General features: G+C 41.8%; 2 protein-coding genes across 2 annotated transcripts in view; both read left to right on the top strand.

The window, feature by feature from the left end:
• The first annotated feature begins 544 nt into the window (after positions 1 to 544).
• Positions 545 to 7,317, top strand: mocs3 (molybdenum cofactor synthesis 3). Its single transcript, XM_018697807.2, has 13 exons — positions 545 to 667; positions 1,769 to 1,901; positions 2,013 to 2,105; positions 3,028 to 3,148; positions 3,980 to 4,054; positions 4,265 to 4,382; positions 4,466 to 4,574; positions 4,676 to 4,738; positions 5,232 to 5,395; positions 5,586 to 5,633; positions 6,211 to 6,307; positions 6,421 to 6,528; positions 7,115 to 7,317. Exons 1-13 carry the CDS (start codon positions 575 to 577, stop codon positions 7,270 to 7,272), a joined length of 1,380 nt encoding a protein of 459 aa, XP_018553323.1. The 5' UTR covers positions 545 to 574; the 3' UTR covers positions 7,273 to 7,317.
• Positions 7,318 to 7,871: 554 nt separating this feature from the next.
• The window catches only part of prkd3 (protein kinase D3), a 38,070-nt gene continuing 30,210 nt past the window's right edge, over positions 7,872 to 15,731 (top strand). The window contains 3 exon segments of the mRNA XM_018697806.2: positions 7,872 to 8,317; positions 9,280 to 9,424; positions 9,649 to 9,972. Coding sequence (XP_018553322.1) covers positions 9,341 to 9,424; positions 9,649 to 9,972 — 408 coding nt within the window. The 5' untranslated portion in view covers positions 7,872 to 8,317; positions 9,280 to 9,340.

Genomic DNA, 15,731 nt, shown 5'->3' with positions numbered 1-15,731 from the left:
GTAACTTGTGGGACCACATGAGTGTTAGTGATGACATAGTGACCCTATGGAGTCCTTTGATAACTGCTCCTTTTCAGCAACAAAACAGAACGTATACAGCATACCTGGAGCTTATTTTCTAATTAGTAGTCAGCATTTTTAAAGAGAGCTTTATATTTTACAGCAGAAAAAAAATCAATTAGACAAGCAAAAGAAAATAAGTAATAGCTATCAATGTATGAATCTTACAGGTAGCCTACTTATATTTGAACTCACTTTCTTCTTTCCCTTTGTCTTTGTGTAGTCTACATGGGTGTGTGGATAAATCAGTAACATTTTAAAATTATAGAATCAATATTTAGTTATTTATTTAAAGGTTTTTCCTTAAAGTACAACCAGCGCCTCTACGTCATCTACCACGTGGCTCATTTCATGTGGTCAACCCGGAAGATAGTCGCCCCCCCTGCTTCACATGTCAACATCCGTATCAACTCACTTAACATTGTGGCTGAAGCAGACTCAGAGGATCTTTTGTGATTCTACACATTTTTTTTAAAAATAGCTGCGGTTGTTTTCGTTGTGCTCGCTAGCAGCTATGGCTCAGGAAGTGTGCAGTTTGAAAGCACAGCTCAAAGAGCAGGAGAAAGAGATCGCTGCTCTGAAGAAGAAACTATCTCAACTGGAAAAGGTATGAAAGTCTGACTAAATGTCCCACTGACGATTATCTATTCAGCAGGTGTCCACATTTACAGCCCGTTCATACAGAAATTAGTTTCATAATCGTAGTAATATCATTGTATGATATTATCACTAAATTTGAATGTAACTCGTTATGTAGGTATGTACATATAGTTAGCAAACTCTGCTATTTGTTGATAATGGAACATTAGCACGTTGGACCCTGGTAGTCCTATCTTTAAATTAACTGCGACACTGATAGAGAGCTAATTAGCATACTAGCTCATTAGCGTGTTGAGTTTTAGTTGACACACACAAGTGTTAACTCAGTCACGTTTTCACAGTGAGGTCATAGTCAGAGATGGTCTTATACTGGACTGCTTTTATACCATGTAAATGGGGAGGACAAAAAGTACTGGAGTACAACGCCACCTTTAACTCTGACCTCAGTAAAAAACATATAATTGAATAGGTAGAATTTTTGGCTTAGCTAATAAAAACCATTAGACTGTATAGGTGTTCCTAACAAACAGTACACTGAGACGTGACTGCAGCTCCTTATGTCATGCATCAGGAGGCACTGTACACCCATCAATTCTTTGCAGGTGCTGAATAATAACCAGCTCAAGAAGACGCACTGCTTGTATGCACTGCTATCACATTCAGAGGGATTTTATTCTATGTGAGCATGACAGTATTTCAACGACAAATGGTTTTCCTGAGTTAAAGGTCAGAGTGTTGGGATGCCTATACATATAGACAAGCTGGTATGAGACATCGCACATCATCTGCAAATTGGGTAATTGATAATTGGTAAACACATCTCAGGACAGTATGCCTATGTGTTCTTCAAAAAAAGGGAGTGATCACATGATACCCATTGAATGTCACATCAGCATTATTGCAGAAATACTGCATTAAATACATACACACTGACACAAAGAAATAATATGGATGTAATTGTACAATGCCATGCTATATTCCTAAATTGAGCTAACAAATATTTTTCATCACAAAGCTGAGAAATTGGTAGGACAAAAACAGGCTATTTAGTAGGTGTGTTTCCTTCATTTTGTGTATTAATAATGACTGTCCAATGGTGTGATATTAGAGCCATACCTCAGCACTGGAGCTCCATGACAAAGTGCGACCCTTGACCCCACTGAAAGCCAAACTAGCCCTCAGTAATGAGGACATTATGCGGTACAGCAGACAGCTCCTCCTGCCTGAGCTGGGTGTACAAGGTATGGATGACAACATGCAGTATTATTCTGATATACAGTACAGTGAGCATTCTGTCAAGTGAGATTTATGACATGATTAAACACAACAGACTACACCTTGATTGTCCACAGGTCAGCTAAACCTATCTAAGACCTCAGTGCTGGTTGTTGGCTGTGGAGGACTTGGCTGCCCCCTGGCACAGTATCTTGCAGCAGCAGGCATCGGTAGGTGATCTAGTTTATTAATGTGCAGCACGACCTTGTGTCAAATGAGTCAAATTATTAAGCCTTCTATAATTGTTCCTGAAAAACATATATAGGCGTAAGTAATTGTTTAGACACCAAGTGTTTGTCTTCTTTATGCAGGATCTAGAATTAGCAATCTGGCTCACCTCCCAGGTGCTAATATAATACTTAAATTCTGTTTAATGAAAGAAATCAGGTGTTCAGAGCCTTTAATTTAAGACTTTTTAAAAAAACTTATTTTGCATGTCTTTCTTTTGCAGTCAAACTTATACTACCTGTTACCTCAGGTGAATTTCAAGTAGACTTTAGCTGTATAACTTAACTTGGGATAAGTAGAAAAACTGAAGTAAAGGGGTGTGTAGAGCCATGTTAAGATTAGCATACTCTGTAGTGGCTCAGTATAAGTATAGCGGCTGTGGCTCAGGAGGAGGTGGATTGGTCGCCCATCAACCAGAAGGTCGGTGGTTCGATCCCCGGCTCCTCCAGTCCACATGCCGAAGTATCCTTGGGCAAGATATTGAACCCCAAATCGCCCCCAATGTGTGACCATCGGTGTGTGAATGTGTTAGGGAGCACTTATGCATAGAATAAGTGCTGTATGAATGTGTGTGTGAATGGGTGAATGTGATCTGTAGTGTGAAGCGCTTTGAGTGGTCAATCTGAATAGAAAAGCACTATATAGCGCTATATAAATACAGTCCATTTACCATTTAGTGGCAGTGGCAGACTGACTGAATGACTGAAGGCAAAGACCAAGGACTGTTGATAAAAAGTTCCAGTCAAGCTAAATGTGCACTTTGCTAAGCTTGACTTTAGTGGTCATGGTTTGCCAACGTTATCAGGGTTTTTAATTTATTCTAAAGCTTCTGTGACAGACCTGTTTGTCTCTGTGTCCCTCCAGGGCGCCTGGGCCTGCTGGACTATGACGAGGTGGAGCTCAGTAACCTGCACAGGCAGGTGCTGCATGGGGAGGAGAACCAGGGTCAGGCCAAGGCTCTGTCTGCTGCCAATGCAGCTAGAAGGTACTGAAAAATGATCCTACATAGAATCACAGTTTGTCTGGGTCAATGCATAGTACATAAGGGTCAAAAGCACCTTTATGCCAATATCCTCTAGTAGAACAAAAGTATTTGAAAGCATCTGAGAAATGTATTCCTGCTCACTTGTGCCATAACAGCTCAAACTGACCTGAAACAGTATTGTTATATATTATCAGTGAATTAGATGTTATTAGTAAATGTTAAGTAACTATGATAATTGGTGTATTTGCATGCTTTTTATTACCCTTTGGTTGCTGTGTAATGTATGCTGGTGCACTCCAGTCTCACCACAGGTTATATTTGGTTGTGTATTTCTCCTCAGTCTGCAAATATTGTGTAAACATACTATTTTGGAGACAGCTGTTTTTGGTGCCTTTCTCCCTCACAGTGGGCCTACTGTGGTTTAGCTTACATGTTATATAGCCGTGGCCACACGAGGGCGTCATTTCACTGATGAGCAAAAAAACATACATAGTGTTTGGATGCTACTACACTACCTCTTCCTTCTTTAATTGTTCACTGGTGATTTGCCGCGTGCATAACACAAGATTATGAATTTGTTTTGTCACCTACAGTATTTGACAGTTGAGAGAGGAGAGAGGGGGCTGACATGGGACTCAGATCCCATGTTAGATTCAAAGCTCACATGTTGTTGTTTTATGATTTACTCCTGGTTTAACTGAAAAAACCCCTGATATGGGCTTGTAAAAAAAAGTAATACTGATCTGTTTGTGTGAAACTGACTACTTATAGAGCACCAAACCCACGTCTAAAAATTAATGGCTATTTATGAATGTGACTTACTGTCTGCAGGTTGAACTCCACTGTAGAATGTATTCCCTACCACCTGCAGCTGTCATCAGAGAATGCCTTGCAACTCATCCAACAGTATCCTGCTGCAAAGTCCTCAACCTACATCTGTTACACAGACCTGCCGCTGGCTAATTCTTTGTCATGAATGCTTCTTACAGCTGCCATTCGCTAAGTCCTATTCAAGCTTATGATTTCTTATCATAATGCATGATTTGGAATTCAGTAGATACGTAATTTATTATATTGATAAGCTCTATGATGACACCTTGACTTTGCTGACCTCATATATGATATTGTTGCTGATTGCTCAGATAATGTTCCCACTCGTTATCTGGTGAATGATGCCTGTGTCCTCAGTGGCAAGCCTCTAGTGTCAGCAAGTGCCCTGAGAATGGAGGGACAGGTTAAGTAGAAAACCCTCTCTCTTCCCATCAGTGTGTTTTGGCTCCTTAAGATTTGTAAAGTCACTTGTTTGTGTGTTTGTAGTTGACAGTATATAACTACAGTGGAGGCCCCTGCTACAGATGTTTGTACCCAGTACCCCCACCCCCAGAGACAGTGACCAACTGCTCTGACGGAGGGGTGTTAGGAGTGGGTGAGTCTCATCCACTTACTTGCCCAGAAGCCATTAACTTTGTACAGAGTGGAGTCTGTGTAAATTATAGTTCTTAGTAACATTTTCCACTTTTCTTTAAGTTCCAGGGATAATGGGCTGTTTCCAAGCTTTGGAAGTCATCAAGATTGCCTCTGGACAGGGCTGTATCCTTTGCTTTTCCATTCTTAAAGCATTACATACACTACCTTCTTTGGCCATTGCCCTGCCATTGTGATGAATCAACAGTCAAGTGCCGGAAGGTATCTCACTTTAGCAAAGTTAGGGATGGGATGGCTGTTCTGTCCCTGTCTGATAAAACAAAGCACGGACAGCAATATTTTTGTCTGCATTCTCTGGACTCTGCTTACTATTCGTGTGCCATTGTCTCACGAACCTGTTTTGGTTACAGTGTTCTCATGCTAATATTGAGACACACATCAGAGAGTAGACTTGCCCTGTCATGCTGTCTGACTCTCATTGTGATACTCACGCTAACACCTGGCTCTGATGCGTCAGCCAGGGACGTTTTGTACTGTTGTCCCACCAAAACGCCTCACTGTTGCCATGGTGTTCACACACAAATGGGAGGCGTGCCTGCCTGAATCAAGCTGCGCTGTGATACTTTTAAGTAGGCTCATCCTTGACCAGGCGTTCCAGCTTCCTGCAGTCAGCAGCTGGTGATGTTTGATGCTCAAGATGCCAGATTCAGGTCCATCAAGTTGCGGCCCAAGCAGGCCGGCTGCGCGGTGTGCGGAGAGAACCCCAGCGTAACCAAGCTGGTGGACTACGAGAGCTTCTGTGGGTCTGCCGCCACAGATAAGGTTGGTCCTAAGAGATGAATTATAAATTATATAAATGAACATATTTTGGAGTTATGCACATTTGAAGTGATGAGAAGTGTTTCTTACATAAACTTGATTTTGCCACTTAATATGACATGTAGAAAGTACATGAAATTATCCCCTAATCATAGGAAAGTTCTTTCATTGCCTGATTTTCCGTGTGTTTTAGTGCCGCAAACTCAACCTCCTCCCCAGAGATCAGAGGATCACGGTGCAGGTAGGGAGCGTATCCTCCAGAACAGTCGGCCATTGCGTGACTCCCTGTATTTAGTGCTGTTTATTGTATGATTACTCACAATTTTCTCAGTTTTCATGTGCATTCATAAACTGATTACATCTCAGTGCTGACCCAGCCCCAAATGGGAAATGACTTAAAATGTGCCTGTAGATTTTCTATGGGAAAGAATAACATGTTCTATTTGGCACTGAGAGCAGTGGTAGTGGATTGCATCTGTTTATATTTCTGCAGAATTGGCGCTTTCGAACCCGCTGAGTCATTAAGCACAGAGATGGGGATCATGATTGATTGGGCTGTAATCGAGATTGTGCAAGGGGCTCCAGTTAGAAACAGTTTTGCTTCCTGTGATTTAAGGAAAAGCAGTTAAAATGCTCATATTACTCCACAAATACAAATCCAAGCAACATTTCAACATTTGCTGTGTGTAATTTTGGTTTCCCTGTTTAACTGTGGATATAAATCAATGTCTTTTTCCAAAAAATAAAGCCACACCCCTCTCTGTAATTATAAAGTTGATATTATAAGTGCATTAAGTGCTGTTTTAATGCAATTCCAGGATTATCAGTCAATAATGGACAAGGCAGTGCCCCATCTTTTGTTGGACGTGCGCCCTCTTGTGGAGGTGGAAATATGCCATTTACCCTTCTCCCTCAGTATCCTTCTAGTAATGGAGACACAAAATAAGTCTCACTGTGTCATAATTCTGTACTTTTCCTTCATGTTTGTCCCATGTCTGTGTGACTTTTCTCCTTTATATTGCTGCCAGACATCCCACTCTCAAGTTTAGAGGAGAGAAAGACTGAACACATCCAGTTATTTCAGGAGAGAATCAGCCAATTGAAACAGCAGATGGCAGGTGATTGCCGGCCTCCAGGTAACATGTCAAAACACCATTTTAGGGTCCGCACATGTTGTTTGAAATGAACAGGCACGTAGAGCCTCTCGTGCATATTCACAGTCCGCTGTGTAGTCTCATGCTGCCGGGCCGGAGGCTTATTTTGGACACCTAGTAAAAGGTTGTAATGGGGTTGCTAGGTGACCCCTTTTCCAAAACAAGTATGGTCAACCTGAGCAGCTGGCCTGCTTTAGAGAAATTAATATTCAAAACATTATTTTGGTGGTGCTCTGGATATTCACTGTGTTGAGCTTTCTTTATCAATGAGCTAAATATAGGTTTATGGAGTTTCATCTTAGCAGTTTATACAATCTTAGCTATCTGTCATATTTTCAGTTGTTGTATACTCAAGTCTTTACTATTTTAGACATCTGTTTATAAATGTACCACTGAAACTCTAATCTGCAGCTTGTTGTTCATTATGGTGTTTGTGTGTATTTTATTTAAACATATGAAAAAGTAGTTCATTTGTAAGTTCAACCTAAGGCAAATTTAGTTTAAAATTTACTCCATTGCTGTGACCAAACTCATCTGTCAGTGTTTTCCCTCTGTGGTTTCCTTCCAGTGTATGTGATCTGCAAGCTGGGTAACGACTCTCAGAAGGCGGTGCAGGTCCTGGAGAAGATGAGCGGATCAGAAGTGGACAGTATCATGGTCAAAGACATCTGCGGGGGCCTGATGGCCTGGGCACAGAAAATAGACCCCACATTTCCACAGTATTAATCTATGAAAAGGCTTTTCTATGAATAAACACTTTGTTGACTTTTATGTACTGAGCATCTTGCTTTTAGGTAGATTGTGTCATGACTGAATTACAAAATGTCACATGCAAAGTGTAACAATGGAGCAGTTCCTAAAATTTGTTGTGTAACCTGCTGTGCATCGGTTCATCAAAAACATGAGCTGGCAGTCAGATAACACGTAAGCATCCTTGCAAAATCTAGTCCCTCTTCCTGTTTTTCTGTCAATCCTTAGAAGTTCACTTAATTCAGTAGATAGCATATCCATATCTAAGAAATATAGCCCACGGAACGCAATTGTCTTTCCCACTTTGTAGAAACAGTTAAGCTGTTTAAATGATGAGAGACAACACAGTAAAAAAATGAATGCCATGATCAGAAAACTCAGAACTTCTACTTTCTTTGTTGTTTATTTGTCAAAGTAAATCACTGCATTCCTCATCTTGCTGGGGAGACATATAGAGATCCCTTCAAGGGTCCTCGACTCCACGTTGGAAATCAGCGTGTCACAAACCGAACCGGGTCGTGTAGAATAAAGTTTTTTTTTCTTGGCACAACCAAGTTGAAATAACGGAAAAGAAAGGCACATGCGCATTGGTACGGGCTCCATCGGAGGCGCCATTGCTTCACAGAGACTGTAGTTCAAGTTTTCCTCCGCACACACGGAAAGTCAGTTATGCAGAGATAATAAAAAGACTCCAAGCCCCAGCGACGGTCGCTTCTCTTTTTCTCGTCAAGCAGGGGGAGTAGTCACAGCTGGAAGGATAATAAGATGCGCATGAATTTACAATCTGGAATAAAAGATAAGAGAAAATAAATGGACGGCTCGGTTTGTCTCCGCGCGCCTGTATGTAAAAGTAAAGTTGGTATTTATTGTAGGTAGGCTACGTCGCTGCGGTTTTGTGTGTGACTTCCAAAAAAGTGCAGAATAATAAACTTCAGACTCCGCTTTCCTCAGTTGATGGAGTTAAAAAGTTTCTTCAGAACACTCACAATGGAAAGAAAAGCGCCCTTCGCTGACTGTGAAGGTAAAGTATCATTTTAAATTGATTTATTTCGACGTTTGCTTGTGGACTGGCTTTATGTGAACAGACCGTTCAACTGCAACAAAGTGTCCACTGAATGTGCAAAATTCGGGGCTTGTATAACTTGTTTTGCTGGCATTCTCGAGTCGACTTGTGTTCTGCCAGCAAGCCAATCGAAAGTGGGAGGGGTGCAGATGTTCAGAAGCCTTGGTTCCAGATGTTTGTGGAGTTTGAATTCTTGTAAACACAGAAATGATACGCTTTATCAACTTTTACGTGTCTTTTGGGCTTCAATGTTAATGTTATGCGCACCAGCAGAAAGGTCTGTCGTTGTCACAATTTTGTCAAGTTTATCTAAAGTCATAAAAGGTTGATAATAATGTTAAAACTAATGATAATATGAAAAAGTTTAAGCTTTGGCTACTTTAGCACGGCTCATTTGCAAAAAGGCAACATGGGTTAGCTTAAAGCTAACTCTGGGAAGTAGCCTACACACAACCAAAACAGTGCAAGGCAAAAGCAAAACAATACTATTGGTAGCCATAGAGACAATCCAGGAGAAATAAAAATTTACATTTTATTACAAACCGTTCTAGCAAAAGCAAACATTGTTGAGGACTTTGTGGACTTTATTTAAAATGTGATGAGTGTGGCTGACTCTGATATTACTGGGTGGTGAAATCCATTTTACGAGTGCTTTAATTAAAAAGGTATATTGGCTGAAACATGTTTTTCTAATTCAGTTTAACCAAAAAAGTGTTTACAATGTGAAGAAAAGGAGATGATTCATTCATACAGCTGGGCTGCTTTGCCCTACAACCCAACCAATGAGCCTCTAATGTGCACCAGCCCTCTACTTTCTCTACTGTATTCAGATAGGTGAATGCTTTTCTCATTGTAAAAATAGCTGTGTGTGTTTGTGTGTGTGTGTGTGTGTGTGTGTGTGTGTGTGTTTGCGGTGACAGGTTTCCTGTGGTCAGAATGGATTACTGACTTCAGTAAGGAGAAGGAACGCCACTCCAGGATATGAAGTTTGTGGCAGTGAATTTACTGCAGCAGCCTGTGGATTGTTCAGAGACTTTCTCTCCATCACCTGCCCACCTAATTAATGTGAGTGTGTGGTGTGCGAGCTCAGGTGGGCGGTTAGGTTGTTACCCTCTTAATATCTGAAAAAACAATGTCACTTTGATTTAAAAAAAACAAAAAACAAAAAACATACAGTGCTGAGTCCCTACAGCTGATGAGGACCAAAGATTCCCCTTACCAAGACTTTATACCCAGTGATCCGGCTGTGCTGTTTTCTGTCACCCCTTTCTGAATTCTCCACTATTCAGCATTTTCACGTTGCCATTGGAAGAAACCCAATGTCTGCCTCCTCTCCCCCGTCCTTACCTCGAGCCTACCTCCACTCTCTCCATCCGCACCACCCATCCTCGCCGTCCGCCCCATCCCTGTCGCCGAGCCCGCCCGGGCCGCTCTACACGCGGCTGTCCAACGGCAGTCACAGCGCCCCCAGCCCCACCAACTCACGTGGCTCTTTCCATGGGGTGTCCTTCCTGCTGCAGATTGGACTGACCAGAGAGACGGTGAACCTGGAAGCCAGCGACCTGTCGCTGTCTGCTGTGAAGGACCTGGTGTGCTCCATAGTGGACCAGAAGGTAAGGATTTGACTCAGTGATTCACACTGTTTTCAGTTATACAGGACATCCCCCATAAAGCTTCTCTTAAAATCCTCTGAAGCGAAAGGGTTTTCCACAAACACATGCAAACCTACTACAATTAGCTTGTTTTCAAACTTCAGCAGTAATCCTCAAAGCAGTAGAGGACTAACATGATGATGCATCGATGTGTTTTGCCATCCTCTACCATATTCATCTGTTTAGGTTTTGTTTCCAAAGCAGACATCTGGGCCTCATGCCCCAAAATGAGTCAAACACCGCAAAGGCATGCACACAACAGCACTGATGCTCCTCCAGTTACAGGATACAGTCCAGTAGCGCCAGTTATTTACATTGTGGTGTAATGTTGCTGGACTTACATGATGCAAGTGCACACATATAAGCTCACAGACACACACACGTATACAGAACTACACAGTGGTTTTGCTCTGCCTGTGTGATGTTGGACCTGCTTTATTTTCCATGACACTGCTAATGTGTTGTAATGACACTGGGGTGTAGGCTCAGCATAAGAAGAAGTCGCTCTAAACACAAGTATAGGCCGCATCATTCCACATCATTTGCCATCTCATATTTGGTTTTGTGTGAGAGTATCCTAAGTGCAAATCAACGGCGCCAGCTTTAATTTGCCTGTCCTTGTTCGTTTGTAGTCAGAGTGGTCGGGAAGTCCACTGATCACGGTCTGTGTCTGCCAGTGTGTGTGTTGGTGCCTGTTTATAATGTGCATAGTGGAAATGAGGCTTCGACATTTTCATTTTTGTTTTCTAATTTGAAGCAGCCCCATGTAATAATAAGCACTGTAAAGCTACAGCGCCACAGATGTAATGTCTTTTATGTGAAGTGGTTTTCTCTGTCAGAAAAAAAAACTGTAAATACCAAATAAGATCAAAACACTATTTCACATAAACTGGAGCATTAAACTGGCTGTAAATTTGAACAATAACACAACAAGTATTGCAAATTTAAATTGAAAATAAATAGCATCTATTATTTATACTAGATGTACAGTATTTCTAAACATATGTAGGTGCTCTAAACCTCTGACTCAGTTATTTTGTCATCTCTGAGGCCGTGGATGTGTACTGCACTTCATAGTTGTGTGGGATTAATGGTGTGTAAAGCCTGTTGGAATAATGAAATGGCTCCTGTGTGCATCCACACGTTGCTGTTTTTTTAACCTCTTGTGAATAATGATTATTACTCCATTTGTGTCTGTAATTATCATTGACTGGATAAAAAAGGAGGTGATTAAACAAAGCACTTTTCATCAGCCACTAGGATCTGAACACTTAATGTAGGTAGGTCAGAGGTGTATTTTGTGTTTGAGGTGGTGATTATGGAAAAAAGGAAAAATGAATGAAGGGTAAACTTGTGCTGAACAACAAGTGGGAGATAGTAAAGGCGCTATCTGTACTGAGCCTGTGTCCTTTGGTTCCATGTTGTCCAAGTTGACATTCCAGAGGAGCACGGTAATGTTGTTGTTCTTTACGAGGTCTGCTGATTCTCACTAGCTAGTTATGAACAGTTCTGGTCCGCAGAGCAGAAAATCTCATCACCGCGCATATTTACATGGATCCTGTAACACTGGCATAGTTGCAAGAATCTGTAACAGGAAAAGAGTGGGAAATATGATGCTTTGAAGACGACCCTTAAAGGAAGTCAGTGCAGTGCATTCATAGTGAGTGGGAGCTGATAATCTGCCAAGAAGAGATCAGGATCATATATTAGTTTTGTGCAGTTTTATCACTTAATATCACATGCATTCATCTAAAGATGCCATGGAGTCTAATAAGGTATGGCAGGAAACTATCTTATTTATGGCCAACTGTCTTGGGAACTTATAAGGCTATATATACAGTAAATATCAAAACATACTGTACATCCTTTTCATCATAATATACTGTACATCATTGCCACAGAACATATCCAGCCTGTTCATCCACATTATTGTGCATTTCTTCTATTAAACACTGCCAAATGCAGTGTACTGCCTCAACTATTTCATGAAATCCAGCCATATGGCTTTGATATCAATGGAAAATATGACTGTAGGCCTTCTGCGCTCTCCAGTCCATCCCTGCCTCACTTCTTGTTCTAAAATATGCATGACAATGGTGAGCCTTTTACAAAGTCCACGCATGCTGGCCAACTTTTCCAGCTGAGGATCTCTGACCCCTTGCATAGCCGTTGACAGTCGTCCCAGGATGCCTCCAGTCAGCAGAACCTCAGGTGTCTGTCAGCAGAGGCAAGACAGGAAAAAGCTTTAGACTTCATGTGGTAATATCTGCATTGGAGATGGAGTCTGGATGGAAGTATATTCCCCCCTTCGTGCTGCTGTTTCCTCCACTGAGAGCTGGCCTGCCTCACACCAGTGACTCACCACTCAGCCATGCAACAAATAGGGATGCTTATCCCCACTTAAATCTATCCATTCAGTGTCAGGTTTTCTGCTGTGTCAGCTGTTGTGAACTTTCAGAGTGGGATTTAGCTGTATGTAAACCCTGGTATTTACCATGTTATCTTGTTAGCCTTCAATCTTGTGTTACAGTGGCAGAGCAAGTTGTCCATCTTCCTGCTGATTTTATGGGTCAGGGTCACTGTGCCAGCAGGGCAAGAAAAGTGACCCAGATACACTCTTCCTAGTAGTTCTTTTTATGGGATCCCCAGTGCCTTAAGGCCTGCTGGAAGATGTAGCTCATCCACCGTGTCCCGTCACTGCTCTGGCTTTTTCCTAGTACACCCAACTAAACTATCTCTACTCCTACCCCTCAGTGACCAATTAGGGCTTACATTTTTGACAAGGTGAATGTCAGCTACAGCGCAGCATGTGACGTAACCTTAGAGCCTACACATGTCGTTGCTGTTGGTATGGCGTAACCCTTTGCCATGAAAGGATAAATCTCACTTAAGATTCATACTTTTCATGGCAGAGAATACAAAAACCCCATTTTGACTGCATGTATCTGCAATCTCATTCTTTCAGTATCTTTTCAAAGCTTGTGACCATAGCTTAAGGAAAGGATGTTGGTTTTCTGGTTAAGTGAGTGCTTTATTTTGCTACACTGTTGCTGTTGTTAGGGCGTTTTCTTTTCTTTTCTAGTTTTCTTTTTAGTGTTTTTTTTTGGAGCCTCTTCCTTTGCTTCCTTGCCAAACTATAAGATGTGTGAGATCTTTTGGTGTACTAGACAGCAACATCTGACAAACAAGCTCATGTCTAACTTTCAAAGAACCTTTGTATTGAAAATGCTTGTTACTTGCAGAGAAATTACTTTGCAAACCCTGGATACAGGCTTTTATGCTATAGCAGATGCACTCTGGATGCAGTTGAACAGCTGTAACATTTCCAGATGATTGCATGTGCTCTCTGGTACTGTGTATATTGTGTCATGGCTTCAAGGTTGACATTTCATATCTTTCCTGAACCCTTTAGTTTTGAATCAGTCTCATTGTTTGACAGGGAGTCATGCAGCCTGTTATAATAGCTGTGTATTGTATAGATTTTGTACGGCTCATTCCTCTTCCTGCTAAAGGCTCAACCACATGACTTGGCCAGAGCTCACAGAATAGATTTGCTTTCTCTCTGTTACCTTGTACAGATCTGAAGTTGGTTTTGATAGTAGTGGTTTGGACCACCTTAGTCCAGGGCAACCTGATCCTGATAGGTTCTGTCTCTAAAAGCAGCTATTGCTGTTACTGCTTCTGAAATCTATTGAGTACTTGAAAAATGTGACTGTTATAGTGTCACCACTTGGCACAAGGGTATCAACTCTTGGCCAGGCTCCTTGAGGACTGTGAGAAAGGATGAAAGGAGCCAGCGAGTGGGTGGTGGAGACCCTCCCAGTCGGGTACCATCCAGCCCAGATCTAACCCATGATGGCCCATTGACGGCTCCCCGGTGGCTACAAGCAACTCCAAGTGGGGTTTCGAATTTTCTGTCTGGTTTTTGGGGCTTGATGAATGGTGTGAGATAAACATCCATAGCTTCCACTTGTTGAACACTTCCTGTTTGGTGTCGCCCAAGTCCTCTCGTGCAGCCAGCAAGGGAGCAGTGGCAGGACAAAAGTTCACGACTCCCTGAGAATGACTCCCAGTTAGCCACTTGGTCAGCCTAGACAGCCAGCCAGCAACAGAACATTCCTCTTCACCCAGGCATTTTTAGAGGATGATGTGATGTTGCTTGGGATGGGTGGGATTAGACTGCTAAGAAACTGAAATATCTGAAGCTAAACACTTGGTAATATTGAACATTTGACAGATATGATGGATGCTGCAATGCCAGCTAAGTGATCAACACAGTTTAATTTTCCCTCTTTATGCGACTATGTCTAATATCCTACAAAGGCGCCACTGAATTTTCAGTAGACTTGCTTTCTGTTGAATGTTGGCAACAAACATGTCTGATATAAATGGAGAATTTACAGTGTAGCTTGGCGTTAGTTAAAACTTTCTCTCACTATCAAAGGGGATGATGAAGCTTGGCAGGAGGAAGGAAATTTGAAGTTCTTGTGGCATAGGTAATGGAAAAAAAACATTAAACCATTGCCTCAAATGTTAGTTTTATGAATACTTTAATTTTAGCGCTTGTCCCTGGGATGTTGCTGCATTTTCACTACAGCTGGAAATGTTGTGAAGAGCAGCTGCCTCAGCCACAGGTTTCCCTACTGGTTTTGTCAGAGCTGTAACTCCTAGTTCTGGTTGAGGGCTGTACATCTGCCTCTGTAATTAGCGAGACAAAGGCCGTTTTGAGTCAGAAACGGGCTACGTTGAACAACATACAGTAAACTGGCAGAGTGAAGAAGGATTTGGATTGTTCTAAACCTTTGAGTAATATCACTTGTATGAGGCAAGGTAACACTTGGCAGAGAAAATGAGATTGGCTCAACATTCCTCTTCAAGATTAATTAGACTGAGTTGCAACAGTACAGAGGGCTTTCTTTGGTTTGTATTGTATGCTTTCATGATGGTGTTATATCTGCCTTTAGGCTTTTTTTTAGTACAGGTTATTATGTCCTATTACATAGACCTAGTCTGGGAAAAGTTATCTATAGAAGGGAGCAGGAGAAAATGAAAGAGTAATAAGGAGCAAGAAAGAAGGATACAGATGGAAAATGGAGGGACTGCAGTTCACATCGACCAAAACTAACTGAAACACACGGGAAATAAATCACCACCATCTCCCTCCCTCCCCCACTTCGACGGTATAAGTCCACATCTGCATGTTCCTATGGAGCTGGCAGCCATATTTCACCCCAGAGAACGTCCCAACAGCACAGGGCTTTATGTGTGATATACATGGAGCCAGACGTTTCCTGGAAAGCACATTCAGCTCCTTCTCAAGAAAAAACAGGTCACCCTTGAATCAAAATATTCACTGTTGGTATTGGTTCTGAATACACACTGTTATGGGCCTAGCCTTTTTCCAACTTAGATGGTTTTCAGTGTTCATTTGCAGGCATACTGATGTATTCCAAAGCCATGGAGTTGACTAAATTGATATCACAATTGGGAATGCTGAAAAAACCAAAAGTCTTCCATGTACAACTCAAAGGCCTACTTGCACAAGGAATCTATCAATTTCCCCAGTCTTGGAGTAATTTGTGGAAAACAGAGAGAGAGAGAAGAAAAAGGGAAAAAAATATCTCTGAAGTTAAGTGAGCTAAGTAATTTCTACCATCTGCAGTGTGCATTTCTGCCGCCTCACTCTCCTTTAAATGTAAAGTGGCAAGGCAGAACGCAGG

The sequence above is a fragment of the Lates calcarifer genome, linkage group LG19 (assembly GCF_001640805.2).
Source record: "Lates calcarifer isolate ASB-BC8 linkage group LG19, TLL_Latcal_v3, whole genome shotgun sequence".
In the NCBI taxonomy this organism is placed as follows: Eukaryota; Metazoa; Chordata; class Actinopteri; family Centropomidae; genus Lates; species Lates calcarifer.
This window is presented reverse-complemented; position numbering and strand designations above follow the sequence as displayed.

Bases quoted from the DNA above. Each gene is read 5' to 3' on its own strand.
- mocs3 (XM_018697807.2), top strand. From the start codon at position 575: ATGGCTCAGGAAGTGTGCAGTTTGAAAGCACAGCTCAAAGAGCAGGAG. The intron at 3,149-3,979 runs GTACTGAAAAAT...TACTGTCTGCAG, and splicing joins GCTGCCAATGCAGCTAGAAG to GTTGAACTCCACTGTAGAAT. The intron at 6,308-6,420 runs GTATCCTTCTAG...TATTGCTGCCAG, and splicing joins CCATTTACCCTTCTCCCTCA to ACATCCCACTCTCAAGTTTA.